This window comes from Psittacula echo, assembly GCF_963264785.1.
Source record: "Psittacula echo genome assembly, chromosome: 5".
Lineage (NCBI taxonomy): Eukaryota > Metazoa > Chordata > Aves > Psittaciformes > Psittacidae > Psittacula > Psittacula echo.
The window spans coordinates 11,982,890-12,010,140 of NC_137739.1; the positions used below are offsets into that span (position 1 = coordinate 11,982,890).

The 27,251-nt window shown below is 50.3% G+C and overlaps 2 protein-coding genes across 6 annotated transcripts in view; one reads left to right on the forward strand and one right to left on the reverse strand.

Moving 5' to 3' along the window:
• RHBDF1 (rhomboid 5 homolog 1) overlaps positions 1 to 23,708 on the forward strand; it is a 37,484-nt gene extending 13,776 nt beyond the window's left edge. Inside the window, exons 2-18 of the mRNA XM_080620075.1 lie at positions 1,651 to 1,792; positions 3,963 to 4,093; positions 9,565 to 9,778; positions 12,482 to 12,688; positions 13,406 to 13,528; positions 13,688 to 13,848; positions 16,068 to 16,319; positions 17,077 to 17,188; positions 18,040 to 18,114; positions 18,675 to 18,836; positions 18,943 to 19,043; positions 19,747 to 19,810; positions 20,260 to 20,354; positions 21,339 to 21,414; positions 21,898 to 21,998; positions 22,257 to 22,410; positions 23,204 to 23,708. Of these exons, the coding sequence (XP_080476201.1) occupies positions 1,673 to 1,792; positions 3,963 to 4,093; positions 9,565 to 9,778; positions 12,482 to 12,688; positions 13,406 to 13,528; positions 13,688 to 13,848; positions 16,068 to 16,319; positions 17,077 to 17,188; positions 18,040 to 18,114; positions 18,675 to 18,836; positions 18,943 to 19,043; positions 19,747 to 19,810; positions 20,260 to 20,354; positions 21,339 to 21,414; positions 21,898 to 21,998; positions 22,257 to 22,410; positions 23,204 to 23,623 (2,568 nt within the window). The 5' untranslated portion in view covers positions 1,651 to 1,672 and the 3' untranslated portion in view covers positions 23,624 to 23,708. The remainder of the gene's footprint in view (positions 1 to 1,650; positions 1,793 to 3,962; positions 4,094 to 9,564; positions 9,779 to 12,481; positions 12,689 to 13,405; positions 13,529 to 13,687; positions 13,849 to 16,067; positions 16,320 to 17,076; positions 17,189 to 18,039; positions 18,115 to 18,674; positions 18,837 to 18,942; positions 19,044 to 19,746; positions 19,811 to 20,259; positions 20,355 to 21,338; positions 21,415 to 21,897; positions 21,999 to 22,256; positions 22,411 to 23,203) is intronic.
• Positions 23,709 to 23,713: 5 nt separating this feature from the next.
• Positions 23,714 to 27,234, reverse strand: SNRNP25 (small nuclear ribonucleoprotein U11/U12 subunit 25; the record flags this gene model as incomplete). Of its 5 annotated transcripts, XM_080620079.1 has the most annotated exons (6): positions 24,166 to 24,294; positions 25,612 to 25,674; positions 26,607 to 26,681; positions 26,754 to 26,859; positions 26,937 to 27,027; positions 27,124 to 27,234. In XM_080620079.1, the coding sequence occupies 5 exons, from the start codon at positions 27,232 to 27,234 to the stop codon at positions 25,620 to 25,622; spliced, it is 438 nt and encodes a 145-aa protein (XP_080476205.1). In that variant the 3' UTR covers positions 24,166 to 24,294; positions 25,612 to 25,619. The 5 variants fall into 5 exon arrangements, 4 of the variants coding, with proteins under 4 accessions (XP_080476202.1, XP_080476203.1, XP_080476205.1 ...); XM_080620077.1 differs by lacking the exon at positions 25,612 to 25,674 and having other exon boundaries at positions 23,717 to 24,294; XM_080620078.1 differs by having other exon boundaries at positions 26,937 to 27,234.
• Positions 27,235 to 27,251: the final 17 nt, after the last annotated feature.

Consider the following 27,251-nt stretch of genomic DNA (forward strand, 5'->3'; position numbering starts at 1 on the left):
TGTGCAGCTCCTTTTGGATGAGATTCTCTCCTCCTAACCCACAGGAGAATACCAATAGGTCTGTTGACCTATTTCCCCTGCACTGTGTATCTTCTGCAGTGGTAAGCTTCCCCCTTTTTACGGCTCCCTTTCCAGAGCAGCTGCAAGGAGCTGTGGGAATAGGGTGGAAATGCCACGAAAGACTGTGTGTGTTTCAGGGAACTCGTGTCTGATTTAGGTTGGGAGGGACCTGTGTAAGTTGCCCGGCTCACTTGCTGTGCAAGGCAGAGATAGTCCAGGCTGCTCCGGGCAGTTGAGTTTAGTTGAGTGCCGAATGTCCCCAGGGATGAAGGTCCCCCTGCCTCCGGTTCTGTCCTAGGACTTGGCCACTCTCAAGGAAGAATCCTTGTCTATTAAAATCATTGTGCATTTTAAATAAATTGACTGTGTTAACATTGTAAAACTGCTGAGTTTTAATGCAAACAGAAAGCTTTTCTCATGGTCTCTTTCAAATCATGTGTGCCTGCTAAGTTAACTGCATGCTTATTCCATCTGTCCACCAGGGTGGGGGAAGAGGCTGGGGCTCTTGATCTCTTTTTATTGTCCCCTATGGGATCTGTGGCCTAGGACAACACAAGGAGGGAGCTGGCTGGGGGAATTGGATGAGTTGTTCCATTCAGCATACATTCTGTCCACTACTAGCTTACTGTTGTGTGTGTGCTAGCAGAAGAATAAATATGGGCTGGTAGAATAACTTAAGGTTGGAAGGTACCTGTAGAGGTATCTGAGCTGATCTCCTTCCAGTGTCATCTGTTTTCTTAATTGTTTCTCTGAGGTGCACAGTAAAGTAGTTGCTCTGCAAGCCTGAAAGTGGCATGATCCCTGTCCCAGTGCATGCAACCTAAACAGCGGGAGGAAGCTGCAGTACAGTAGAGTGGGCAAGATGACAGTAAGTCACTCTGGTTGCTTTGGCATTTTGGTTACGCAGCGGTTTTTACTTAAATACTGTATCATTATTATTTATGTATGAAAACCACTCTTAGTTCAGGATCAGTGCCAGTTCTCTAATGTTCGTGCTATACTTGCATTACTCTGTGCACTCTTGTGTTTCTAGAAAATGACTACTTTTTAAAAAGAGATTACAACCAGCAAAGAGAAATGGCCACTTGCTAATTGCTAAGTAGTAGGTAGGAGAGTGTGGTGCTTGCCTTCGGGTGGGCAGTGGTGAGTGTGTGAGTCACAAGCTGTTTTTAGAGAGAGGTCAGTGGCTCTTGGTACTGCAGTTACTTAGCTGGTTGGACTGCATCCAGATCTTATTAAGATTTAATTCATGACTGGTCCTTAAGGAATCCGGATCTCACAGTAGTCTCAGCAAAAATCTTAATGGGAGGTGACTCTCAGGCTTGTGACTGCAGTCTCTGGCACCTGGCGCAGGGTCCTGCAGGCTTCAGAAATGTGCTGTGTCCTCCAAGCGCCTGGTCCTGGCTGACCAGCGTGGGCACAAGCTGTGACGCTTGAACCCTCATGAGGCACTCTGGGAGGTCATCCAACGCAGGGCTTGGGTCCCATCACTTGCAGCCTGGAGGAGCGCGCTCTGCTCGATCCTGCCAGCACTACCGTGTCAGGGATGAGCCTGGTTCCCTCCTGACTGTGATTTCTTCCCTCTCCTAGGCCTGAGGACAAACGTGGGACAATGTCGGAGGCGCGACACGACAGCACGAGCAGTTTACAGCGGAAGAAGCCACCATGGTTGAAACTGGACATCCCGGTGCCGGTGCCTGTGTCGGTGCCAGAAGAGCCCCAGCCTGTGCAGGTACAGGGGCTGCAGGCAGGAGAGGGTCTGTGGAGCTGTGGACAGGTTGCAGAGCCCCACTGCACTGAGAGCATGCCTGTGCCTGTGGTCTCCAGCAGTCCCAGCTGAGAGAAATGCACTGTGTGATGGCAGGTCACAAGACCACATGAGAACGGGCAGAGCCATTGAGTAAATTCATGATTGGTAATTAACTCCCCCTTGAAGGAGATGTGGGAGGGATGAGGGTGGGTGGCTGATGCGCTCAGATCAGTGGATGTGACTCTTTGGATGTGGGGATTGTGAAAAGTGTCCTGGCTGGGGGATGTGGGAGTGAAGTATTCAAACAAGCATTTCTTAAGGGGACTGGAGGAGTGAAGGGCTCCTTAGGCAAACACAAGGGTCTGGAAGTGCTGGAGTTTATACTGAAATGAGCAGGGAATTAATCTGACTTACGAATAGCCAAGATAATGACAAGCTGTTGTCAGTAACAGCAGAGAATGAACAGTTACTGGCAACTCAAAGCTGTTACCAGCATGAGGAAGAGAAGAAAATAATCTGGAATGAAAGATAAGTAAAATTGAAGGATGGTGAAGTAGAGATGGGGCGATAGGTTAATAGGGACTGTGCAAAAAACATTTGTATTTGTGCTGGGTGTAGGAAGAATAACAGAAGTTTCTGCTACAAGATGACAAAAGCTCTCACATACTGGTGAGACCTGGTGGGATGATTGCTGGCTCTTCACGTGACCTTACTGCAGGAACAGAGATTACCTGCACTGAAGGCAGAGCCAGAGTGTTCTTCCTGACCAGCTCCATGGCTGGAGTGCAGTGCCTGGGTTCAGTTGCTTATGGGAAAGTATGGTTTAGCCATCAGAGAAATTGAGGGTGACACAGCTGGAGGGGAGTTCAGGACAAGCTGATCTTAAGGGGGAACTTATGTTGCACTTGGAATAGCAAAGACTGGCATCTTTGCCATTTGTTGATCCAGGGACTAGAACACACTTCATTTATTTGAGGGATTCTGGCAGATAAATCTTGGTTCTGGTCTTACCTTGGAAGGAAAGTGATCAGGATTCAGTCTGCAGGGTTGGAAGTGGAATGCAACGTTTTAACAGTGCAGGTTGAAACCTTCCAAATAATTTATTTAAGGCTTTGATGGATGCTCTCTTACCTGAAATCTCTGAAGAGATACTCTGTACTTGCGATGGAAGCTGGTGGAGTTGATGTTCTCTGGAGGTCCAGTGTGCACAGTACAGGCTGTCAGGATAAGAGTGCATAATGGGCTCCTTTGGCTTATAACCTGAGTATCTACGCATTGTTTCACATAAAACTTAACAGAACATGTTAAGATTAGTGGGAATTATTAACTTTCTGGGCCAGAGGGGACAGAGTAGCAAGTAGTTTTGAGGCAGACTGACCAGAAAAGCAGTTGATCAGAGCTTCGCTTGCCAGAGGGGCAGTCTGCTCAGCCTGCATTTTACAAATGGGAAATGATGTCTCTGCCAAGCTGATGAAAAATTAGCCCAGAACAGCCCTGGGGAGTCAGGAGACAGTTGTGTGAGCTGAGAGCAGTCTGGTGAGTTGTGTCATATTTGGTAGGTGACATCAGCCAAGGCATGCCAGGAGCTTTTAGACCGGAGTGTGTCCAGACAATTAGGTTACGAACAAAGCTGCTGTGACTTTCTCAGCTTGCTTAGCCTGCACCAGGCAGCAGCTACAGCACACACACACTCACAGCTCTCGCAGGCTTTTAGTGCAGATCCAGAGTAATTTATGAAGGAAATCTCAGTTACTGTGCTTCTCTCCACCTTGTGGGGTGGTCTAGGAGTGTGTGATTGGTTTCCTTCTGGCTAGAAAACAGCCAGGAGCATATGTTGCAGGCGCTCATGTAATACATCCCATCTACAAATGGACATCAGTTGATGGTCCAGGCTAGAGCTGCTCTGAACTGAGACCCACTGCAGCACACAGGTGCTGTGTCCTTGATGCTAACTTTTCTGTTCTGCAGAGCCATTCCTGGCTAATATGAACATAGTCCTTGTTAGTCTAGTTTTGCTGCCCAACTGCACGCACCCAGCTTATGTTTGGGATGTTAGGCGGCTGTTGAATTGCTAACTAAATGTTACACAAGCTGTCTGGCCTTGTAGAGCATCATTGTGAGAACACTGACCCCCTCCTACTTTCCTGTGCAGCCCACGAGACGCCAGGCCTTTCTGCGAAGCGTGAGCATGCCAGCTGACAACACGCGCGTGCCCTCCCTGCCCAATGAGGTGAGGAGACCGGTGCTACAACGGCAGACCTCGATCACCCAGACCATCAAGAGGTGAGACATTGAATTCGTGGAGCCTGCTTTAGTAGATTCTATCCTTTACTTGTGGATTTATGGCCCTCTTCTTGCCCCATGGCCTGGCACTTCAGAGGCGTATCACAGCAGGATTAGGTTGTCTCCCTTGTTATCTGTCATGGGGTTGCAGAAGAGGATGGGTGCAAATAAGTCCCCAATACATAAGCCCATGGGTGCTATATAGCCTGTGTTTAGTAAGTAAAGAGACAAGTCCTGGGAGGAAGATTGTGGTGATCAGGACAATGTCACTTAGAGACAAATTTTGTCTGTCCCTATTCCCCAGGGAGCTGGCTGTTTCAGAGTAACAGGATGCCTCAGGCCCTAATGTGTAGCTAAGACTGTATGGAGTAGTGAGCTGGCTTTGCTTTGTATCTGAGAGCATATGACTGCTGGGGGAAGCAGAAGCCCATCCTAAGCAGTCCATGACTCTCAGCAGCTTGGATCCTAGCATTAGTTCATTGGTGGTCCTTGAGAGGTACTTATGGGGGGTGAGGGAGAGTAGGGAGAGGCTGTCTGGGTCCTATCCCCCTCACCTTTACAGGGGGTTATCATTTGTCCCCAAGATCCAGGGGTCTCTGAAACTCAGCCCCAGAGCTGATGCTCCATCCCTCCCCGTGGTAAAGGCTTATCCCAGTTTATGCAAAGGGAGTGGCTCTCCCAGCTGCTCTCCTGAGATGCCTGGCTTGTATCTCTGGCAGAGTGTCAGACCTGCCTGGATCCCAGGAGCATCTCTGGAGCTCCACAGGTCAGGGGTACTTTCAGTCAGCTAGGCTTCGCCCACTTACAGAGAAGCAACTTTCCAGCTATGGGAAAGACTGACCTCCCACACAGTGTTTTCCTTTGCCTCAGACGTTCTCCAGCTGTCTTGATAGTGAAGCTCTCCCACAGCAGCTCTCTGTGATCCTGCTTCTTGTGAGGTTGGGAGAACTGAGCCATGAAGCAGTGTCTGCTCTTTTCCGGGGTTCAGGCAGCTTCTGGGCCTGCCTGGGGCTGTCCTTGCACACCTAGGCTGCCTCTTCTCTTATCTCCCTGACCTTGTCCCACTCTTTGCCAGGACACCTGGGCAAGGGCATATCAAGGATGAGGGGATATCCTGGGAGGGTGCTGGAAGGGCCCTGACAAGAAGCATTGTGTGGCAGGGCCAGGGTAACCTTCTTCCCCAGGGGTCCTCACAACACACAGTTTTTGTGTAGGGTGGAGAGGTTGGAGAACTGCAAACCACTTTGGTGCTGGGGGAACAAATTTGCTCCCATTGCCACTACATAATAAGACAGATGAGGCATATGGAGCTTCAGTGAGCAAAGGAGGAGTGCTGGATGGTGGTGGAGGAGCTCCAGCTGAGGGAGATACTAATGTCCTGCCTAGGACTGGGGCAGTGGGCAGATGTGTGACTGTTGCACCAACAGACCCTGTGACATCCTGGGAGTCTTCTGCTCAGAGTATGTATGTGGTGGGGTCACTGCTGTTTTGCGGTGCTGATTGTTTCATGCAGGCTGTTGTGCCGCATGGGGGAGAGCCAGTCCTCTTCCTCCTGGAGGACTCACAGTTTGTGAGCAAAGTCTGCAGAATGCTGTGGGATGTGGGTAGGAGAGCAGGTGCAGCAGTGGGAAAGACTGTCCAAGGGGCAGAACTGCAGGAGATGCACACATGACATGACATCAGCAATAAAACCATGAAAGAAATGAATCAGAAACAGGGATAGGGATCTGGAAAATACAAAGGAAAGGCCTAAAAGCATGTGCTCTGTTTAGCAGAGGTAGGGATGCACTGGAGAATTGCAGACCATGCATCTGTAAAAGTATCCTGGAGATTTGTTTTCTGAGTCCAGTGAAGCTGACTGCTAGGTTTTCTCCTTAACACAGCTCTCAGGATGTGAAACTTTTCTGGCAGCAGGACTCCACACCATCTTGTTCCCTGGGGCTTGAAGCCTATGGTCAAGTCTTAGAAATGGCATAGGAGTTATTCATGTGCCTGAGTATAGGCAGCTAACACCACTTCCAGTCTCCTCGGGTATCCGAGATGTCCATGCAAGGCAGCAGATGTAAGACAGATAGGTTGGTGCACCTGGCAAGATTCTGTCAGGGTCAACCTGAATGGGCCCAGGGCACTTCCTGTGGCAGCAGACACCTGTATCTGAGCAGATCATACCTCATCCTGCTGACACCTCCAAGGTTTCACACTCTGGTGTCCAAAGCCAACCAGTGGGATGTGTAGCTGGGCTTCTGCGCAGAAGGCAGATCACAGAGATCTAGGGGCTGAGGTAGATGGCATCAGAGGTGCAGATGCACCAAAAGGATTCAGCAGCCTCCTGGGTTCAAAGGTGCTGTTGTGTGACTTGAGTTTGGTTGTTTCTCTGAGATCATGCTCTCAGGTGGAAGCTGCTGTCATGTACTGCTGTGGATGGGGCTATGGAAGGAGATGGGGAAGTGTTGGATGCAGGTGGCTGCTCCCCTGCACAGCCCTACAAGGTCCCTCCCTTCAGCTGTCTTTTCTTTGCAGCAGACAGGTACGGTTTCAGAGGAGTCAGACCCTGCCCGCTCAGGGGCACCGGGTGGGCAGGAGTTCCCTGAGAAAGCGGCAGTCCCTGCCCCGATCGTTTTTCAGGTATGGGTAGCACTGAGTGTGAAACCCACCCCTGCATGTGTGTGCAAGGGCTGTTGTGACCTGCACAGATCCTGTCTGTTGCTGGGATGTGCTGCCTTCCCAGGGCTGGCCAGGAGGCCTGCAAACAGACGGGAGTGAGAAAGTTCATGTGCGCTTCTAACAAAAACCAGTTGTCACTCCTACTAAATATGTAGGCAGCTGTCAATAAGTAGCATGGACTAACAAGCTGTCCACCCGCCAGCCTCACTCCCTCCTGCCTTCCCTAACAAGCTGTCAACCTCCTGGTGTTCACCACAGCTGGAATATCTCCCCAGGGCAGCCACAGCTCAGCCTGCCTTTGCTAGCATCAATGCAACATGTGGTATATGCATATGTTGGTCCTAAAGCCTCCTTGGGGCAGAAGGGGATGGAGAGGAAGCAGCACTGAACAGATGCTAGTTATGTTGGTCCAGACGGGGCTCAGGAGCTGGGAATGGAATAGAACATCCACTCATTCACTGTTGACAACATGGCTTGTTCTAATCCAAATATGACTGTCTTTTTTTTGAGGTGGAGGTCTTCGTTTACTTAGCACCAAGGGGATGAGCCACTCCAGGAGGCACAATGGCCCATCAACCACCACCCCAAAACTGGAGCTTAGTAGACTTTTAAATCAGACAGACAATGTGACTTTGTGCATGGTGAGGACTGGACCTAGAGTGGACTGGCCCAGGAGTCCATTCCTGTCCTACCTTCCTCACTCTGGCATTGTGTCCACCTTTGGCAACTGCTTACAATTGGTTTTAGGCTTTCAGAGCTAGTTAGCTCAGTGCAATAGAAGAGCAAGAGCTGACCTCTGATGCTGGTTCATTCCTTGTTACAGTGCGGAGGATATGACGGGGCTCCCCAGCTGGATGCAGGCATTCAGTATCTTCCCAGATACCCCAAACCATAGTCAGCTCTCCTGGACTGTCTCGACTATGATCAGAGAGTAGTACAGCTCTTTACCCTGGCCCAGTGGTGTCTATGGCAGTTCAGGAGTGGTCCTTGCAGTACAAAACAGCTGTGGTAGTGTTTGTCCTTCCAGACTGGCAGGAGCACAGTTTCAGAGGACTTTGAGGCTCTGCTGTTGGTAAAATGCACCATTCATCAACATTCAGGCTCATACGGCACAAATGACCTCAAACTTTTCCTATTGAGGAGTGGCCCCATGTATGGACTTGTTACCCAAGGTCACCTTGGTGATGAAATACTGGTTACAGCTGTGTATGAGAAGCCCTCTGAGTTGTAAGACTGTTTTGTGGTGTGTGTTGTGCTGCATCTGCATGGCCAGAGCATCACATTTGTGCTGTAGGCCTGGTTTGGGTCTGTCAGGCCAGGTGCTGACCCTTCTGCTCCAAACAGAGAGAGATTGCTCTGATGAAATGTGGGTCTGTGGGAGCAGAGCAGTGCTCTGAGACATGCCTGTAGCCCTGCCTCTGAGGTCTGGCCCCTCTGGACTTTCTGGAGGCATTTGAAGACAGTTGGATCAGTGAGGTCAGGTGAGATCCAGCAATTGCCCAGGTGACCTCACACCAGCTGAAGGATCTGTTCTGGATCCTCTGAAGAGGCTGAGGGCAATGTGTGCTGGTTTGCATCTGGAGATTTTAGCTGAAAAGGCTGTGGATTTCAAATTCACATCTTTTTACACGGAGGCAGGAGATCTTCACCTCTTGGTTGATGGTTTTTGCTTGGTGTTGTACAAAACACAGGAACACTTTCCTGTCTGCAGTGCAGTGACTCAGTTCCCCTGTGTGTGACCTAATTCTAGATTTAATGCAGCCTTTATTCCAGTGTATCTTTTCATAATCCCTTCGTGATCTGTGAGGTTTTGCTTCTTAGCAGCTGGAAATCCTTCTGAGCAGGGGTTCTGAGGCCAGGGCATGGGATTTGGCTTGGAAGGACTTTCAGGTTTTGACACCTGGGCCAGACAACTGTAGGCTGACGCAGCTTGTCATCTTCCAAAGGAAAGATTAATCACAGTGGGAAAAGGTTGGCAGGGCTATGATGATCTTTGTAGGTGTAGGGTATCAGCTGCCCTGCAGTATTTGAAGTAGGTTGTTAATCTGACTTATTTGCTCCCTCTCTGCCTTCCTTGGGATTTTGCTTCTGATCAACTGCTCTTCTGTGACAGCAGCCACTTGGCAGCAAACCTACCTCAAGGCTGCAACCTTGTGCTCCTGCCTCTGCAACCAGCAGCTTAGAGCTGTGTGTGTTTGCCTTGGCAGAGATCAGGACCAGAGCAAACACTTGCCTTTCATGTTACCTTTGAGGAGGATAGAAATCCTGCAGCATGAGATGGAGAAGTTGGGAGTATCCTGGGAGTGTGGGGGAGGATGGGAGAGAACAGTGAATTCCGGTGGCTCTTGGGAGAAGCTCCAGAGCCATGGAACAGTACAATCCCACAATGGGGATGTAGATGGTAAGTGGAGATGGCCCTGGAGATGGTAAGTGTTTTCAATAGATGGGTTTTAAAATTTAAACAAGCTCTTTTCTGAGTTTCTGTTCCATCTCTTTCTTTCTTTTCAGAAAAAATAAGAACAAACTGTTCTTTCCACACAGCAAATCTCCCCTGTCATTTATCTCTCCTGTCAATTTTTCTTCTGTCTTAAGAGACAGAATGCTGTTAGTGGTTCAACGTTTCTGGCCAGCATCTGTCAGGTTGCTAAAAGCAGCTGAGGACAGGCTGTGAGATGCTCATGGGGAAGAGTTCTGTGTGTCTTTGAATTGGGCTGGGCTGGAAGAGACCACCAAGGCTTTGGACTTCTCATATGTATAGTCCAAGCAAACATAATGCTTCTTTGCACTTGTATGCTGGCATCTTTCAGAGGCACAGCGGACTGGTTTGGGGTGAGCAAAGACAGTGACGCTACTCAGAAATGGCAGAGAAAGAGCCTTCGCCACTGTAGTCTGCGGTATGGGAAGCTGAAACCTCAGGTCATCCGAGAAATGGACTTGCCCAGTCAGGACAATATTTCTCTAACAAGCACAGAGACTCCTCCTCCACTGTATGTTGGACCCTGCCAGCTGGGCATGCAAAAGGTGAGTAATCTGGGACAGATTCAAGGCCATCAGGAGTTTTCTGCACAGTGTCTTAACCACTTTGGCAGCTGTGACCTCTCTGCGGGCTTAGTTCTGCCTCAACATGTCTGGGCTCTGTGCTCAGACACTTCTCAAGTCTCAAATACAGTTTGGCAGGCTCCTTTCTTTTCTCCAGTCTCGTTGGCTGAGGTCCCTCAGCTGTTTTGGTGGTAGGCTTAGAGCAGTGTTTGTCATGTTGTGAACGATGGTGGTGATTAGGTGTGTGCAGCATAGAATCGTAGAATAGTTAGGGTTGGAGAGGACCTTAAGATCATCTAGTTCCAACACCCCTGCCATGGGCAGGGACACCCCACACTAAACCATGCCACCCAAGGCCTCATCCCACCTGGCCTTGAACGCCACCAAGGATGGAGCACTCACAACCTCCCTGAGCAACCCATTCAGTGCCTCACCACCCTCACAGTAAAGAATTTCTTCCTTATATCCAATCTAAACTTCCCCTGTTTAAGTTTTAATCCCTTGTCCTGTCACTACAGTCCCTAATGAAGAGTCCATCTCCAGCATCCTTGTAGGCCCCCTTCAGATACTGGAAGGCTGCTATGAGGTCTCCACGCAGCCTTCTCTTCTCCAGGCTCAACAGCCCCAACTTTCTCAGCCTATCTTCATACAGGAGGTGCTCCAGTCCCCTGATCATCCTCGTGGCCCTCCTCTGGACTTGTTCCAACAGTTCCATGTCCTTTTTATGTTGAGCACACCAGAACTGCACACAATACTCCAAGTGAGGTCTCACGAGAGCAGAGTAGAGGGGCAGGATCACCTCCTTCGACCTGCTGGTCACGCTCCTTTTGATGCAGCCCAGGATACGGTTGGCTTTCTGGGCTGCGAGCGCACACTGAAGCCGGCTCATGTTCATTTTCTCATCGACCAACACCCCCAAGTCCTTCTCTGCAGGGCTGCTCTGAATCTCTTCTCTGCCCAACCTGTAGCCGTGCCTGGGATTGCTCCAACCCAGGTGTAGGACCTTGCACTTGGCATGGTTAAACTTCATAAGGTTGGCATCAGCCCACCTCACAAGTGTGTCGAGGTCCCTCTGGATGGCATCCCTTCCCTCTGGCGTATCAACCGAACCACACAGCTTCCAAGCTGCTTAATGTCCAAGAGCGCTCAGCTTGGGGGTTTTGCTGCCATTTTGCAAGGACAAAATTCTGTTGTACACAGATTGGGCAGTACCCTGGGCCCCAATATACAGTGACAAACCTGGTATCACTCAGGACAATTGCCTAGTGGATCGTTGACCCAAGCAGAATGCAAGTGGAAGCACAGCTACTGTACTCTTATATACCTGGTTGTTTTAAGAATTTAGAAGGTGTCTTTTGTATTAACAGTACTACAGCTCTGCTTACAGGTCCTCAGAAGTGGTGTTGAGTGCCTGCAAACGGCATCTCCTAATTCCCTCCTCCCTACCTTCAAGTGTGACCCCAGGGAACAAGACCCAGTCAAGCTTGTTCAGTGACAAGCACTTCAGAACTAACCCACAATATCCCTCTGCTCCATTCAGTGATAGTAACCCATGTGTTGATTACTGTGCATTAGTGAGCACCATTGCAACCTGGGCAAGTAGGGAAACAAATTTCAAATCAGGTTAGTCTATGACATGAAGCCTGGCTGTGTCACTGAAGCAGAGCATTTTGTGCATCTTTCAATCAAATTTCACCTTGTTGTGCTCTTTCCTGATTTCTTACTAGCTAATAAGAGTGTCTTGCAGTTAGTCTTTGATCGTAGGAGACTCAGAAATACTGTTGGGCTCTACTTGGGCTACATGAAATTAGAACACAGTATCACTAGGTTTAAGCCCATAAAGCTTCATGTTTAGTGTTCAACTGTGGGTTAAAAAAAAGCTTGTAAAACGTTAGGATAAAGCATAGGAGTCTTACAGAAACCACAGCTGTGATGATGTAAGGACAGAGGCAAGGTTTGTGGCTGAGGGCAATATTTTCATTAGGTTGGTTTGTATGTTTGGAAGAAGTGAGAGCTTTGGCCTGAAGAGTCCCATAGAAGGGCTTGCAGCTCCTGGAAGGTTGCCTGCTTTTTCCAGCTGTTAGAACTTAATTAATGCAAGCAGATGTAAATATACAGTTAAGCTTCAACAGGATACTGTTTAAGTCCTAGGCTGTCCTGTATCAGAAAGGAAACTAGCTGGAGAAAGAAACAAGCTGGAGAAAACTAGCTGTATCAGAAAGGAAACTAGCTGGAGAAAGAGCATGGCTGTTTCCAGGGATTTCTCAAACTCCTGTTCAGACAGCACATTCTCTGATTGTGGAGCTCACTGGCACAGGAGATGAATAGAACCAAGAGCTCAGGAAGGCCTGAAGGAGGTTTGGAGTCTCCTGTAAGTACCAGGAACATTCACGGTGAAAATAGTCAATCACCAACCAAAGAAAAGGAAAAAAAAGGTGGGGAGAAGGGAGGGCAGGGTGAGAGGTTTGAGGACTTAGGTTTGAGGCTTACAACTAAGGCTTAGCTTGCAACAGGTTATTCCATATCTCCCTATCGTGGAATCTTGTTGGTCTGTCCAGCCTGGCTCTTGGTCAGTCCTGGGAACCAGGTCACTGTCATGGTCTCAAGACATTTGCTTGGAGGGAGGAGGGCTTGGTAGGGAAGGGTTTGGGCGTGAATGGACTGATGGGCTGCTTCTCTCTGCAGATCATAGACCCCTTGGCCCGCGGCCGAGCTTTTCGCATGGCTGACGACAATGATGGCTTCAGCATCCCGCACACACCGATCACACCCGGCGCCACATCACTCTGCTCCTTCACCAGCTCCCGCTCAGGGTTCAACCGCCTTCCACGGCGACGGAAACGGGAATCTGTCGCTAAAATGAGTTTCCGAGCAGCTGCAGCTTTGGTGAAGGTACTGTCTGGGGGCGGGCAGGCACCAGGCACCAGTCTGGGGGCAGGATGGGGCTCTGTCCTGAGAGAAGGAGAGAGGGAAGGAGCTTCTGAGTGGAGACGATGGGAGAGTAGTGGTGGAAGGGAAGAAACTAAGCCTTCTCCTGTTCTGTTTCAGCCATGTGCCTAGGAGGCAGGATTTGCAAAAAGCAGGAATGACAGCTAGGTTTTGGTACAGGTCTTGTTTTCCATGTATTGGCCTGAAGGCTTTGATTCCCACAGCCAGCAGCCTTAGAGAGTTCCATGAGGTCCAGTTCAGCCTGCCTGGACCTCTCGACGGTCCATCTGCAGCTGGTCAGTGGTCATGGAAGAGCAGAAGTACTTGAGGCTCTTACTATGCAAGTCTCTTCATCCTGCCAAGTGTCTGCTTTCCTGGGCCCAGCAACCTTTTTGCTGTGCTTAGTACCACCTATCACTTTGGTTTGGTCAGCATTGCACAGTACATGGTAGAGGAGCACATTGCAAGCCTCACTGCAAGGAAGATGGGCCTGTAAATTGAGAAGTGGGGTAATACCTGTGAGTCTCACCAGGAAGGTGTTGCGCATCAGCAGATCTGCTGTGCTCCACACACAAGTGTGAACCAGCTCAACACTTGGGCTCCCTGTGGGGTGACCCTACATGTGCCTGGGGTTCAGGTTTCTGTCAGTGGCTTGATGCCGTTTTCTTCCTCTGGCTGCAGGGGCGCTCAGTGAAGGACAGCACCCTGAGGAGAGCTCAGCGGCGCAGCTTCACCCCAGCAAGTTTCCTGGAGGAGGACACGGTGGATTTTCCAGATGAGCTCGACACTTCTTTCTTTGCTCGGGTGAGGGACAGGGCTCTGGTGTGGTACTGGCAGCAGAGGCAGTGCAGGATTCGAGGCCTGGCAGGACTCTGTTGTGGAGAGCAGCACCGGTTCGTGCCAGGGCTGGTGTCTTAATGTGATGCTGGCTTCTTCTGATGGGACTTCTGTTTCTCTGCCCAGGAAGGAGTTCTTCATGAGGAGCTCTCTACTTACCCAGATGAAGTGTTTGAGTCACCGTCAGAAGCTGCAATCAAAGATGCAGAGGTGAAACCTCAGGATCAGACAGATCTCACAGGAGGGGCCTTGGACAAAAATGAGCTTGAAAGAAGCCACTTGCTACTGTGAGTATCCTCCTGGAAGCTGTCAAAACCTAACATGGGGTGGCCAGCCTGTTCAGAGTGGAATAGTCAGAGAGGAAGCAAGTATCCAGGTATTGTGGTTCAGTGCAGAGCCCAGAGCAGTGCAGTAATGGGTTTTCTTTAAGGCCAGTTGAAGACCTCCTGCCCCAGCTACCAATGCATGTGAAAGGTGACTCTGAGGCCACCTCTGCAGTCTCTCCAGCAACTTCAGAGACTGTATCATGCCTTGAAGAAACAAAAGACACTCTAAATCAGCTGTGAGGATGCTGGGGGCCCAGCCTTCGGTTATGGAGAATGTAGCAAAGACAAGAAGGCTGTTGCCATTACCATAGTCACCAGGAACTGTTGTCTTGCTCCAAGGAGTGGTGTGAAGCATTGCTGAGTGTCGAGCTGGGCTACATTCCTCACTTGAAATGAGAGAAAGGTGTGGCACTGATGCTGAGAGCCCTACAAATATGTGGGTGGTACTGTACCATATGCCTAGATTTTTTCCACCTGAGTAACTGGTACTGAGTAATTGCCCTGTGTTGTTTCCGAGTCAGCTCTAGCTTAGCTGGCAGCTCACCCCAGCAAAGAGTTCTGTTGGGTGTGAATGTGGAGCAGACAGGGAGGTCCTTGTTGTGGTTCTGCTGTTCACAGCCCATCTTGCTGTGTTGGCGCTTTCCCTTCAAGTGTTTCCAAGAATTTTACTCAGTCTTAACATAAGTGGAAGCGGCGAAAGGTGGGAGTTTGTTGTCACTCCTCTGAGATGGTCTCAGTCTTCTTATCTCCATTTGGATCTCCTTAAATAGTTTTATTTACTGAGGAAAATGCATTTCTTTCACACTGCAGAGAACTATTACCAGAGTCATAGTTGGGTATCTTTTCGGTGGCTGGGTGTTTATTTTGGCATAGGCTGATAGCCCAGCACTGGAAATACTGGGAATCAGCGTGTCCATAACACAGAAACCACTTGGACTCTTGGGGCAAGAGTAGGCTGCAGTGAAATCTGTGCTTCTGTCAGAGAAGGGCTTCCCAAAGGGAAGTTGGGACTTTCAGCTTTATAAAAATGCATCTTCTGCAAGGTGCAACCTTGAAAATAGCTGGTTTCACAGCAGTGTTTTTGGCTGAGGAGGTTCAGATTCTCCCTCATGCTGTTACTTGTCCATACTTCATGATCTCTCCGAGATGCTGATCTTCTAGAACAAAGTCTGTCAGCTGGATTGTCTGACCACTTCTGAAAACCATTATCTTTGTGCAGAAGGAGTTGTTCAGAAAGCCAGAGAAGGTAAATTAGACTAGAGTGCATGTGAGGGATATACCTACCATGTCACTAGGCAGTGAGCAAGGGTGAAATGGTAGGTAGGATTTTTTTGGTCAGGGTCTGAATGCTGCAGACCTGACCTCCAGACTGCTGTTAAAGAGCAAAGAAACACAAAAACATCTGAATATGATGGAGACTTCCAAAGCAGATACTGTTCACCAGCAGCTTGTGCAATGTTCATCACATACTCTGTTTTGGTAAAAAAGCCTTCCTTTAGACAGTGCTGCTTGGGATTTTAAGTGTGTTGTTGAAGACTGGTTTTGTTGTTCTCCCAGAAATGCATGCACTGGTGCAAATAAAGGGAGGAATGGGAGGCAGATTGTGAGAGGTAACTGGCACAGCTTGCAGTACATGACAGTGTCACTTTCTTGGTCAGGGAGGCTGCTTGGATTCCTGCTCTTCTCCTCTGTCTGATTTGATGTGCATGGGGGTTTGACTTGCCAACTCAATCACAGTAAAGTGCTTTAAGAGTGGGGATTTCCAATGCTGGCCTAAACTATGCTTCCATTTCATAGCAGAGGGCAGAATAAGAGGAATGAAGCAGAGGAAGAAATAGATGTGCATGAGGCTGCAGATGTGCCTGGCCGCAGCCTCCCCATTTTAGCCTGTTGCTGAAACAGTTCTTTAAAGCCTTGACAGCTCCTCATTGGTGGGGCTTAGTGTGGCACAGCTGCCTTATACACCTTCAGTGTGCAGTCCTGCACTTTCATCAACTGATGCTGGGTAAGCCTTTGAAATACAGCTTCTACTCCATGGCACCTTGTCTGCCATTAGCTGCTGCTCAGCTCAGCTGTGGTGGGAAAGACAGGATCTGCTGCCACCAAAGACCAGGGAAGGGCTGGTCCCCATTGCTGTGCCATGCAGAAGGAAACCACTGCTATCCTGCTTTTTATTTCAGCCCACTGGAGCGAGGTTGGAGGAAGCAGAAGGATGGGGCCCTGGCACAGCCCAAGGTCCGCTTGCGGCAGGAGGTGGTGAGTGTCAGCCCACAGAAGCGTGGCCAGCGCATCGCTGTCCCTGTCAGGAAGCTCTTTGCCAAGGAGAAGAGGCCGTATGGCCTGGGCATGGTGGGGAAGCTGACAAACCGCACATACCGCAAACGCATCGACAGCTATGTCAAGCGGCAGATTGAAGACATGGATGATCACAGGTGAGAGCTGCGGTCATAGACTCAGTCCCAACAAAACCAGTAATTGACTGGGATAGTAATTGGTTTGGGCTAGTAATTGATTGGGATTGCGCTTGTTGTACCGTAAGCACACCGACAGCTATGTGAAGCAGCAGATTGAGGACATGGATGATCACAGGTGAGAGCTGCAATCATAGACTCAGTCCCAGCAAAACTAGTAGTTGGTTGCTGTTGTCCTCTGGTGTCTTAGGCCACTGCCTTGGAATGGTTGGGTGAAACTGCTGCTAAGACCTCCCCAGTCTGTATCCTTGAAGTACAGTGCATGTTAGCATCACCATGCACTGGGAGCTCACCCTACTCCTCGCACTGCGTTAGGTGTCTGTATCTCTGCTACCTGGAGGGCCTGCAGATCTCTGCCCCACCACCACTGTCCTGCAATGAACAGGAAGACTCTGAATCCCTGTCTCTGATCGTTCCCCTAAAGTCATTATTTCAGACACAAAACACACTTTGGCATCAGGCTTATGTGTTCTCATGGATGTTTTCTTGGAAAAAGGTGGCTTGCCCAGTGTAATGGGGAAGTTGAAGTAAACAGGGTCTGTGCCAGCAAGACCTTAGGTCATTGCCTCCAATCCTGTGCATCCCTAGATCCTGGCCATGTACGTTAGATTCTGTCAAGGTTCCTGGGGAAAAACAGCAGCTTTTCTCCTGTGTTCTGTGAGTAGATGTAATGTGCCTGGGTTTCTGCCTCTGATCTTTTCCCTTTCCCTCCATCCAGGCCTTTCTTCACTTACTGGGTCACCTTTGTGCATTCACTCATCACCATCCTCGCTGTGTGCATCTACGGCATCGCCCCTGTGGGGTTCTCGCAACATGAAACTGTTGATTCGGTAAGTAAATCCCCCTGACTTGCCTGGAGTGTGATTGTGTTGTAGTCTGCAGCATACTGGCTACTTGCCTGATGGCCTTGACAGCTGAATGCTGGGTATCTGTGCTTAGGGACTGCCTGCAGCATCTCTGTGAGCCCCCATGCTGCCTTGTACCTCCTGCAGCCACATTGCTCTGACATCAAATTGTAGCTGGCACAAATCATGGTGGGCTGTTTGCAGCCTCTAGTTGTGTCTGCGCTGGGAGCCCTTTCAAACTACGTATTCCCCTCCTGGTGACCAGGAGGATGTTCATAGCAGGGAAATATTTCAAACCTAAGTTTTTGCAACAGTTGCAGGATTTTGCTTCTGCCAGGAGAAAAACTGACCTGTCTGACTTTGAGAGCCGATCTTGAAGCTGTTTGTAGCCTTCCCACTGTTGTTAAAGGTCTCTGAGGTACATCTCTCTACACCTATGTCCTCACTCCATGTAGGGGATGCCCTGGGGAGCTTCTCACCTATGTATCTGACAGCTTTCAGAGCACTGTCACCAGTACCTGGGCCTATGCTGCTTATGCTTCTGAGCTGTGAAGCTTTTTGCAGGCTCTCAAGCCACCCCCAGGTCTCCAGGCCCAGGGATTTCTTGAAGTAGCCAGAGACAGACATTTTAAATGAAATCTTAAGATGAAGATGCTCGTGCCTTGATGGGGGTTTATCTGTGATCCTGCAAAAGACCAGTTTGAGAGAACTGTGTACCCAGTCTGCGGCTGTGGGGATTTCTGTTCATCCTGGGTGCTATTGCCACCAGCCTCTGCTGCCTGCCCTGCTCCCCTGTGTGCAGGCGCTTATGGGGCTCTCACTTTCTCTCCTTGCAGGTCTTACGAAACAGAGGGGTTTATGAAAATGTCAAATATGTTCAGCAGGAAAACTTCTGGATTGGCCCCAGCTCAGTGAGTGCTATTGCCTGGAACTGCTGGTGGACTGATGTGGGACTGCATGCTGCAGCCGTGCCACTCCAGGGGCTGGAGCTTGATGCTAGCTAGTTGGACCTCCCATAGAGCCTGCTGTCATTGACAGGGTGCAGGTGGTGCTTTTGGCCCCAACCATCTGAAAGGATGGGTTACCTAGAGGCTGGGCCTTGGCACTCCTGCTTTGTACCCTGTTCCTGCAAAGCCAAGCGTGGACTAGAGAAAATGCAGTTGTATGGGGTGTGACAGCTTTCTGATACCGTTCCCCCTGGGAATGGCTGTTGTGTCCCAGTTTCCCTGCCCAGCCACAGCGCTGGCCTTTCTGAGATCATGGACAAGGAAAGCCCTGAACTTTTGTTCTGGGCTTGACTTCTTCAAAGTGAATACTGAGAGTATGCCTGACGTTGGGCTTCATCATGTAGGGCTTGTCCCTGGTCCCTTGAGTCCTGATAGGGGTACCCCTTGCAGTTCCCCCAGCCTGCTATGTCCCAGCCAATCATGGCCTGCCCCATGGCTTAGCTGAGTGTTTCCATCTCTGCCAGGAGGCCCTGATCCACCTCGGGGCCAAGTTCTCACCATGCATGAGGCAGGACCAGCAAGTGCACAGCTTCATCAGTGCCAAGCGGGAGAAGGAGAAGCACTCTGCTTGCTGTGTGCGGAATGACAAGTCAGGCTGTGTGCAGACCTCAGAGGAAGAGTGCTCGGTGAGTGTGGTGGCCCTTTCGTGTTGTTCCTGCAGGATCAGGGCCACTTCTGATGATGCTTCTCCCACCCTGGGCTATATGGTGACAGCTCTCCTCTTTCCTGCAGTCCACGCTGGCCGTGTGGGTGAAGTGGCCCCATCACCCTAGCACACCGATGTTGGCAGGAAACAAGAGGCAGTTTGGGTCTGTTTGTCATCAGGACCCCAGGTAAGTCCTGCTTAGCCCATCTGCCATCCTGTGGGGACAAGGTTGCTGTGACAGTACAGTCAGAGGCATGAAGTCCCACACCAGTTGATTGCTGGATGGGGCAGCAGCTGCTTTGGAGACCAAGGGACAGGTCAGTGATGTCCCTGCTTGCCCCAGCAGCTTCAGGGGAGGCCAAGACAGAGCATGATATTTCTGCTCACCCTAATCTCCATTGTTGTTGGCTGCTGGCCTGCACAGTGGCCTGTTGTGAGCTGTGGATGCCTTTCTCATCCCTCTCCCCCTCCTCACCTGCTCCCCACACAAGCTTCCTTCTTGGGGTACAGCAGTCACTTTCCCAGCACACCTCTGCCGCAGAGCCCTGCCAGGTGCCATGGCACACCTTTGTCCTCGGTCACCATGGGCTGATGTAGAGCTGAGACCTGCTGAATGCCCCCCTTTGGGATTGCATCCCCCTGGGAAGGAGCCAGTGAGTTCTGGGCAGCTGTGTGCTTTCAGATGGCTGCCTTTGTGCTGGAGCCATGATCTCTGCTCGCTGGAATGAAGCTGCAGCTTTGATCAGCACAGCCTTGGCTGATCTGACCTAGCATATCACCAGCCCCTTGCCAGGGACAGAGGGGAGCAAGGACAGTGTGGTGGTTCCTGGGGGCATCTGGTGCTGGGGAGAGTTATCTCTCAGGCTCATCTCTGCTTTGTGTTGCTGCAGGGTGTGTGAGCAGCCAGCCTCGATGGAGCCGCATGAGTGGCCGGATGACATCACCAAATGGCCGGTGAGCATTGCTGGTGGCACAGAGCCTGTTTGGGCAGCTGGAATATGGCATTTGCATCTCACTGTTCAGAGGCACAGCTGTGTTGATGGAAGGGCAGGGTCTCTGGTGCAGCCTCCTGCTTGTTGTCACAGACAATGGATCAGGGCAGCCATGGCTTTGTCTAGCCAAGGCTTAAAGCCCTCCAACAACCAAAGTTCCCCTGTGCCAGCTAAAGCTCTGGGCCCTGCCAGGGTAACAGAGTGATGGAGACCAACTCGGCCTTGGGGCTGTTTTTTGTCCTTGACAGGTGTTGATTGTGGCTTGGGCAGATGGAGTATCAGGCACTATCCTGCTGTCTGTCACAGGGAGGCCTTGGGAAGACTGGCTTCTTCCCAAGGGGCTGTGTTGACTTTACTCAGGCAGCAAGCAAAGCCATGGCTGCCTGACTGCAGCCTGTTGTCATTTTGCAGATCTGCACAAAAAACAGTGCTGGGAATTACACCAACCACCTTCACATGGACTGTGTGATTACAGGCCGGCCGTGCTGCATTGGGACCAAAGGAAGGTAATGAGTTTTACCTATATGGAGGGGGGCTGGCTGTTGGGGTAAGACACAGCTGGCCCTTTTCAGATTGTAGATGCAGCCAATTGTCCTCCTTGGCCTTCCCACACACAGCCCAGAACCCTGTTAGGAAGGGGAGCTGGACAGAGAGCCATAACAGGTCTCTCAGATGGAGAAGGGCTCTGGAATGAACAGGGGATAACAGCCAGACTGAGTCTTCAGTGCAGTAGGGTATCTCACTAAACTGGTCCTTGCAGTCTGGAGGGACTCAGATCCCAAGGGATTAAATACTTCTGCTGGGGAGTTCTGTGCTTTTTCTTGGGAATCGCCAGCTTGGTTCCAATAGGCTACATTGGCTGCAGTGTGGAGTCCCTGAGCACTTAAGGAGATGCCTTGAAACAACCTGCTGTGGTTTGCCAGGAAGGAAGATGCTGTGCTTCCTCACACTGCTTCTCAGCTTGACTAGTTCCCAGTGCTTTGGCCTGGCTTTCCCTGCTAGGATGAAAAATCAGTGCTGCTCCAAGAAGTTTCTCTCTTCGTGAAAGTCATGACCAGGACACCCTTGGCCTAGCTTCCTGTTTCCACTCTGTCAGTTATGGAGGCACAAGATTCCCCAGCCCCAGAGACACAGCTTCCCTGAACTCTAGTGGCTCTTTCTCAGCTGAAAATAGCTCAGCTTTAGGACCTGTTTTGGAGCCCCTGTATGCAGGGCGTTAGTCTGTGAAGGTCACTCAGGTTTGCCTGTGAGAGAGAAGCAAGAGGGGTCTATGGGGAGTAGCACTGACCTCAAATTTGGAATGTGTTAGTGCATCTGCTGCAGAGACACTACAGCACATCAGGGGCAGCTCAAGGCATCAGTTCTCATAGGCAGACATGGGTTGAGACAACAGGGAGTGGGTCATCTGGGAAGGCACAGGATGGTCCATTGTACCTTCCATGTGTGTGATTTTTGGTTTTCCTTATTTTGATTACTTGTGCCTCTGACAGGTGTGAAATAACCTCCCGGGAATATTGCGAATTTATGCGGGGCTATTTCCATGAAGAGGCAACACTCTGCTCTCAGGTAAGTGAAGAGCTGGGGGGTTGTGTGCCTGCCTTTTTCCCTCCTATTCCCCTTAGTGGCTTGGCAAGATCTAGGGACAGCTGTGCTGCAGTGTAGTTGGGAGTCCTGTGTCCTGTCCCGCTTGGGAGTCTGGGGGAAGTTGATGATCCAGACTGTAGTGGCAGAGCTGGCTGCCACTACAGCCAGCTGTCCCTCATTGGAGACCAGTTTAGGACTTGGACTGAAGCAGTGGCAGAATTTAACCTTCTTGCTGCATTGGTGAGCAAGTGCAGTGTCTCAGTTGTGCATGTGTTGGGGTGAAGAACTGGGGCATAAAGCTGCCACAGGGAATGGGTCATGTGTAACTTGGTGTTGGAGACAAGGACTGGGACTTGATACAGCAGTGCGAGGAGAGCCCCTCTTTTAGAACTCACTGCAGTCTCTGCAGTAGGTTTTGTAAAGAGCCATGCTGGCTGGCTCCTCACAACCACACTTCTGCCCTAGGTGCACTGCATGGATGATGTCTGTGGACTCCTCCCTTTCCTAAATCCAGAAGTCCCTGACCAGTTCTACCGCCTCTGGCTCTCACTTTTCCTCCATGCTGGGTAAGCATAAGTGTACAACTTGCATTATCTGGGTGAGGAAACCCTGAACACTGGGATTGCAATGAGGCCTCTGGTAGTCCCTTCCTTGGGAGACAGAGGGGTTGCTGAGCTGCTGTCTCTGCTGAGGTTTACCATGCAGTGTTTGCTGGGAGGGATGTTAGTGGTGTGGGTGAGGCCAGATCAGGCTCAGCAAAGAACACAAACACAGGGGTGACTTCAGTGTCTGCTGCTTCAGCTCCTGTACTCTGAACTTGGCAGGATCCTGCACTGTCTGGTTTCAGTCTGTTTCCAAATGACGATCCTGCGGGACCTAGAGAAGCTGGCAGGATGGCATCGCATCTCTATCATCTACCTTCTCAGTGGCATCACTGGGAACCTTGCCAGTGCAATATTTCTACCCTACAGAGCAGAGGTGGGTCTCGTGCAGACTAGGGTCCTGGTAACTTACCATGAACACAAGCCTTCTGTACATGCCTGTGCCCCTCTACGAGAGGCAGAGACACCAGAGCTGGGCTCAGTCTCTGCAGTACATGCGTTGTGCATCTAGCTGCTGAATAGTAACATGCCCGGAGTACCTGGGTTTTCCAAGTGACTGGCCCAGTCTGACCACAGTAAGAAGGCTGCCTCTCGTAATGAGTTGGTGGTTTGTCCAACTGTAGGGTAAGAAAGGGCCCTGACAGGCTGGGAATTGAGAGCTGTAGCTGTGCCAAAGCCCCTCCACGTGTGAGTGGCAGGCAGGAGAGGGGCAAGGAGCAGAGCTCACCTTTCCCACAGACTGTCTAGGACTGTCCCTGTCCACATGCCACAGCTGGAAAAGTCTGATTTGACTCTGTCTTCAGAAGACTGCGTGGCAGAACCTGGAGGACTATCTTCCAGGTCCTTTAGATAAGGAAAAGTGCGTAGTGGGAGTCAAGAGATTGCCCTCAAGGGCTTCTCCCTTCTGGTGACTTGAACCAGATCTGTCCTTCAATAGAAAGTCTGTTCTGGTGATTGCTGGCCTCATGCTTACCTTGATCCTAAATCAAACCTGGCTCCTTTAGAATGGGTTCAGGGAGTAAGAATGAAGTTGCAGACTGCAGCATCTCTTTCCCCAGAAACTCTGAGCAAGGACCTGAATGACTAATAACTGTAATGCCTGGGGCTGCCTGCAGAAGCCAGGCAGATGGCATGTGCCTGATGTTACCTGTAATGCTCTTCTTCTGCAGGTTGGCCCTGCAGGATCCCAGTTTGGGATTCTGGCCTGTCTTTTTGTGGAGCTCTTCCAGAGTTGGCAAATCCTGGCACGCCCATGGAGGGCTTTCTTCAAGCTGCTGGCTGTGGTGCTCTTTCTTTTTGCATTTGGCCTCCTGCCTTGGATTGATAATTTTGCTCACATTTCAGGATTTATCAGTGGTTTCTTCCTCTCCTTTGCCTTCCTGCCCTACATTAGCTTTGGGAAGTTTGATTTATATAGGAAGCGATGTCAAATTATAATTTTCCAGCTCATCTTCATTGCACTCTTCTCAGGACTCGTGATTCTGTTCTATTTCTACCCCATCAAGTGCGAGTGGTGCGAGTTCCTGACCTGTATACCATTCACAGACAAATTCTGCGAGAAATACGACCTGGATGCACAGCTCCACTGAAAGGCAAAGGCTGGCTTCTCGAGCAGGCACTGGAGATAGATGTCTTTGCATTTGCTGTCCCAGTTCCATGTGGACAAAGCCTCTAATCCAATGACACTTCTAACCCTGCCCGTGGTTAATTTAAACTGTCTCCTTAGCACTTGGCAGGCATGTTTTTGCCTTATCTCAGAAGACTCTGAAAACGGAACGTTTGTGCCTTGTTCAATTGTATTGAACCTTTTCTGCTGCCATTATTTTTATTACACTAGTTTCAATACTACATTTTTAACCACAGTTGTTTACTACTGCTAAGGTGGTGATTAAATGGTAAGGTAGCGTTTTAGCTACTGTTAATTGTTCTGCATAGTCTGTGGCTATGTTTGTTACTTTATCTCAGCTGTGCTGTTTCATGTACCACTAGAATCAATCCTTTCTAGTATCCCACAGCCCTGCAGCTGGAAATAAGAGCCTCAAAAGCCTCAGAAAAAAAGAAAAAAAAAAAAAAAAAAAGAGTCTCTTTAATAACTGCAAGTGCGTTCCACTTAGAGCTCAGAGAGAGACATTTCAAATAGAAACTGCAAAAAATGTCCATTTCAACTGAAGTTTGTTTCTCTTTGACGTTACCACCTTCTCCTTCAGGACAGTGCCGAATCCCCACTCTGCTCTTGGTAAGGCTGGATTCTCTGTGCGCTCTGTTAAAGAAACAATGTATTTGGCAGTGACAATAGTTACTGCATGCTAGGCTCTCTTATCACCACACCTCCATTGGGGTGGATCAGCCAGTGCCATGGGTGACTGCTGGTCACAGGCACCAGGGGGCAGATGGCTTCTGTTACAGCACACATTTTATTACACTGGATGCGTTTAAAGAAGAAAAAAGGTTACTGTGGTCACAAAGCAACAGTTTCTAACGCAGCTACCTGGAGCCACAAAACAAAAACCCAAGCTTTTGGAAAAGCTGCTCTTGCCACTACTCCTCGGCCACTGTGCCTGTGTTTTCAGATGTGGAGAGGAAGCAGAGATGACTTAAAAATAACTAAGCTTGAGTCTTGGCCACGTCTTGTGTTTGTGTGCACAACTTTATAAAAACAGCAGCATAATACCAGAATCATGTCTATATAGATTACAAACAGGTGAATATATGTGCTGCTAGTGCTTCCTGTTGAATGCATCAGTTGCACAGAAATATCATGATCGGAAGTCTCATGGTGTGTCGTCTTCTGAGAACGACTTGGTTGAACTCAGGTTTCTAGACACCAGAAATAGAGAAACTGGGAGTCGAAACCTACAGGATCTGTAAGCTGACATCCCTCTTCCTAATTCCTTATTGTAACTGAGAAAAATGGCTCAAGATACACTCACAAAGATACACTTCAGCAAAGAACATGCTCTGTTTGCTTGCTGCATTTGCTTATGTGTACCCACAGAACGTTTCTGTTAGTTACAGGTGCTCTGAATGCTACAGGAGCACTCAGAGCAGGGTGGGAGAACAGTCATGTGGGTATGAGAGCCTGAGGCACACAGAAGGACCCAGATGACCTGAATGACGGCAATTGCCGGTGGCAATGTAGGGATGAGTTAGCACCCAGCCACATTCCTGACAGTGATTTACAGACATTCAAGAAGGCTAAAAGCAAGGTCTTAGAAGCAATCAAACCAGCAAAAGAACACTGCATTTAATGAGTCTCAGGACATGGCTGGAGCAGATTCAGAGTCTAAACATAAAGTAGGGGTAGAGATGCATCACTGCCAGCACCAAGATACTGCTACTGCATGTTAACTGAAGTAGCTGAATTGTCATTCTCTAGCCAGAGAAAAGTATGCATAACAAAACCAGGATATGGAAACAGACCACAGACAGAGTGCAAGCCTAACCCAGACGCAGGCCTTCAGAAATGCCCTGCTGTGCAGCAGAGAGCAGCAGCACTGGCTGCTCTGAGCTGTAACACTAAGGGCTGGGGAAGAGACAGATGAAGAAGTAGTAGCTCTAATGGATGTTCGGGATTTACCTGACAGGTTACTTTCGAAGCTTCTTTATGAAGCTGACCTCATCCCGGTTTCTGATACCATACCTGAAGGAGAGTTATGCTGTTATGTGCCAGTTAACCAAGAACCACAACCTTTGAAAGCCTATAGCCTCCTCTTCCCCAGGGCAAGATGGAGTCTTAACATGCTTGCTATGCTCTAATGCAAGACAATTTCTCATTTGTGTATGTAGAACACGCTGCCAGCACTAAGAATCTGATTATTTGCCTTTCTAACTGCAACAACCCCTTAAATGCAACATCTATTGCCAATGGCTCAGTCTTTTGAGGAAAGCTGAGGGCTGTCTTGCTAAATTTTTAATACTTCAGACAAGCTTGTCCTGCTGGTCTGCACACAGGCTGGCATACCCAGCACTGCTGTATGCAGCTGCCAGAGTGCTCAGAAGCATGTCCTGCCTTCTTGCCCTGAGAACAGGCATAGAAACATGGGAGTTATTTGTAAGTGTTGTTACTAGATCGTCTCTGTGGCTGAGCAAGTCCAGACCCCAACACTCTGCCTGGCATTCTTCCTTCTTCCTTCCTACCTCAGCAGCTCTGCCTAGCCCTCTGTGAGGGTGACCGGAGCACTGGCACAAGTTGTCCAGGGCTCCTTCCATTCTTGGTCCCCTCCACAATACAATGTGACCTGACCCCATCCTCTGTTGAGTAGCTGCTCCCCAAGTGCTCCCAGTTTCATTGGGAGTTGAACTAATGTGTTTCATGCACAGGACACCATCCCTGGCCTTCTCTGTGTTCTACTCTTAAGTACCTTGGTGTGATTTGAATTGGGGAAACACACTTTGCACAGGAGGGCTGTGACGGAGGAACCGCTGAGGCCTTCCTGTCCTGCAGATGGTCTGCCAGGGCAGGGCCTGTCCCACCTCTGTGTACAGTGCTGGTCGTGTCCAGAGCCAGGCACAAAGTCCCAATGTTGCCTGTGCACCGACAATGCCCCTCCAGCCCCAGAAGAGATCACTCACTCTCGCAGCTTCTTTCTATCATCCGCCAGCTTCTCTCCACCGTAAGTTAAGTGGTACGTCCTCCATATGTACTTCCTAGGGCAAAAACGCTTTAGGCCATGGGGAGTGCTGCAGGTGAGTGCAGCCGGAGCCCCCGGCCCCGCTCACCAGCTGAGGTGCTGCACGCCGCCCTGCCGTGCCTGCCGCAGCTGGACGTGCCGCCGCAGCGCCTTCTTCAGGTCCAGCACCGAGGCGTTCTGCACCACCACCACGGCTGGGGAGGGGAAGCGCCCTGTCAGCTCCGCGGCCCGCGGCCCCGGCCCGCTCCCGCCCCCCGGCCCCGGGACGCACGCATGGTCTCGCCGTCCGCTTTGCAGACGCGCACAGTCATGGCCTGCCCGTACTCCAGCGCCACCTGAGAGCCGATCTCCTCCGCCGTTACCTGCGGGCGGCACGGCCGCGGCCGGGGAATGAAGCGGGCCTGAGCCCCGCCACCGCCCCTCGGCCTCCGCCCGGCCCCCAGCGGCCCCGGCCCTACCTGCGGCGGGAGGTCACAGAGCAGCGGGTCCTGCACCAGGCGCGCAAGCGCCTCCTGGAAGAGCTCCAGCACCTCAGCGTGCGCCAGCTCCTCCTCGGGCTCCGCCGCCATCGTCGCGCCGGAAGGGG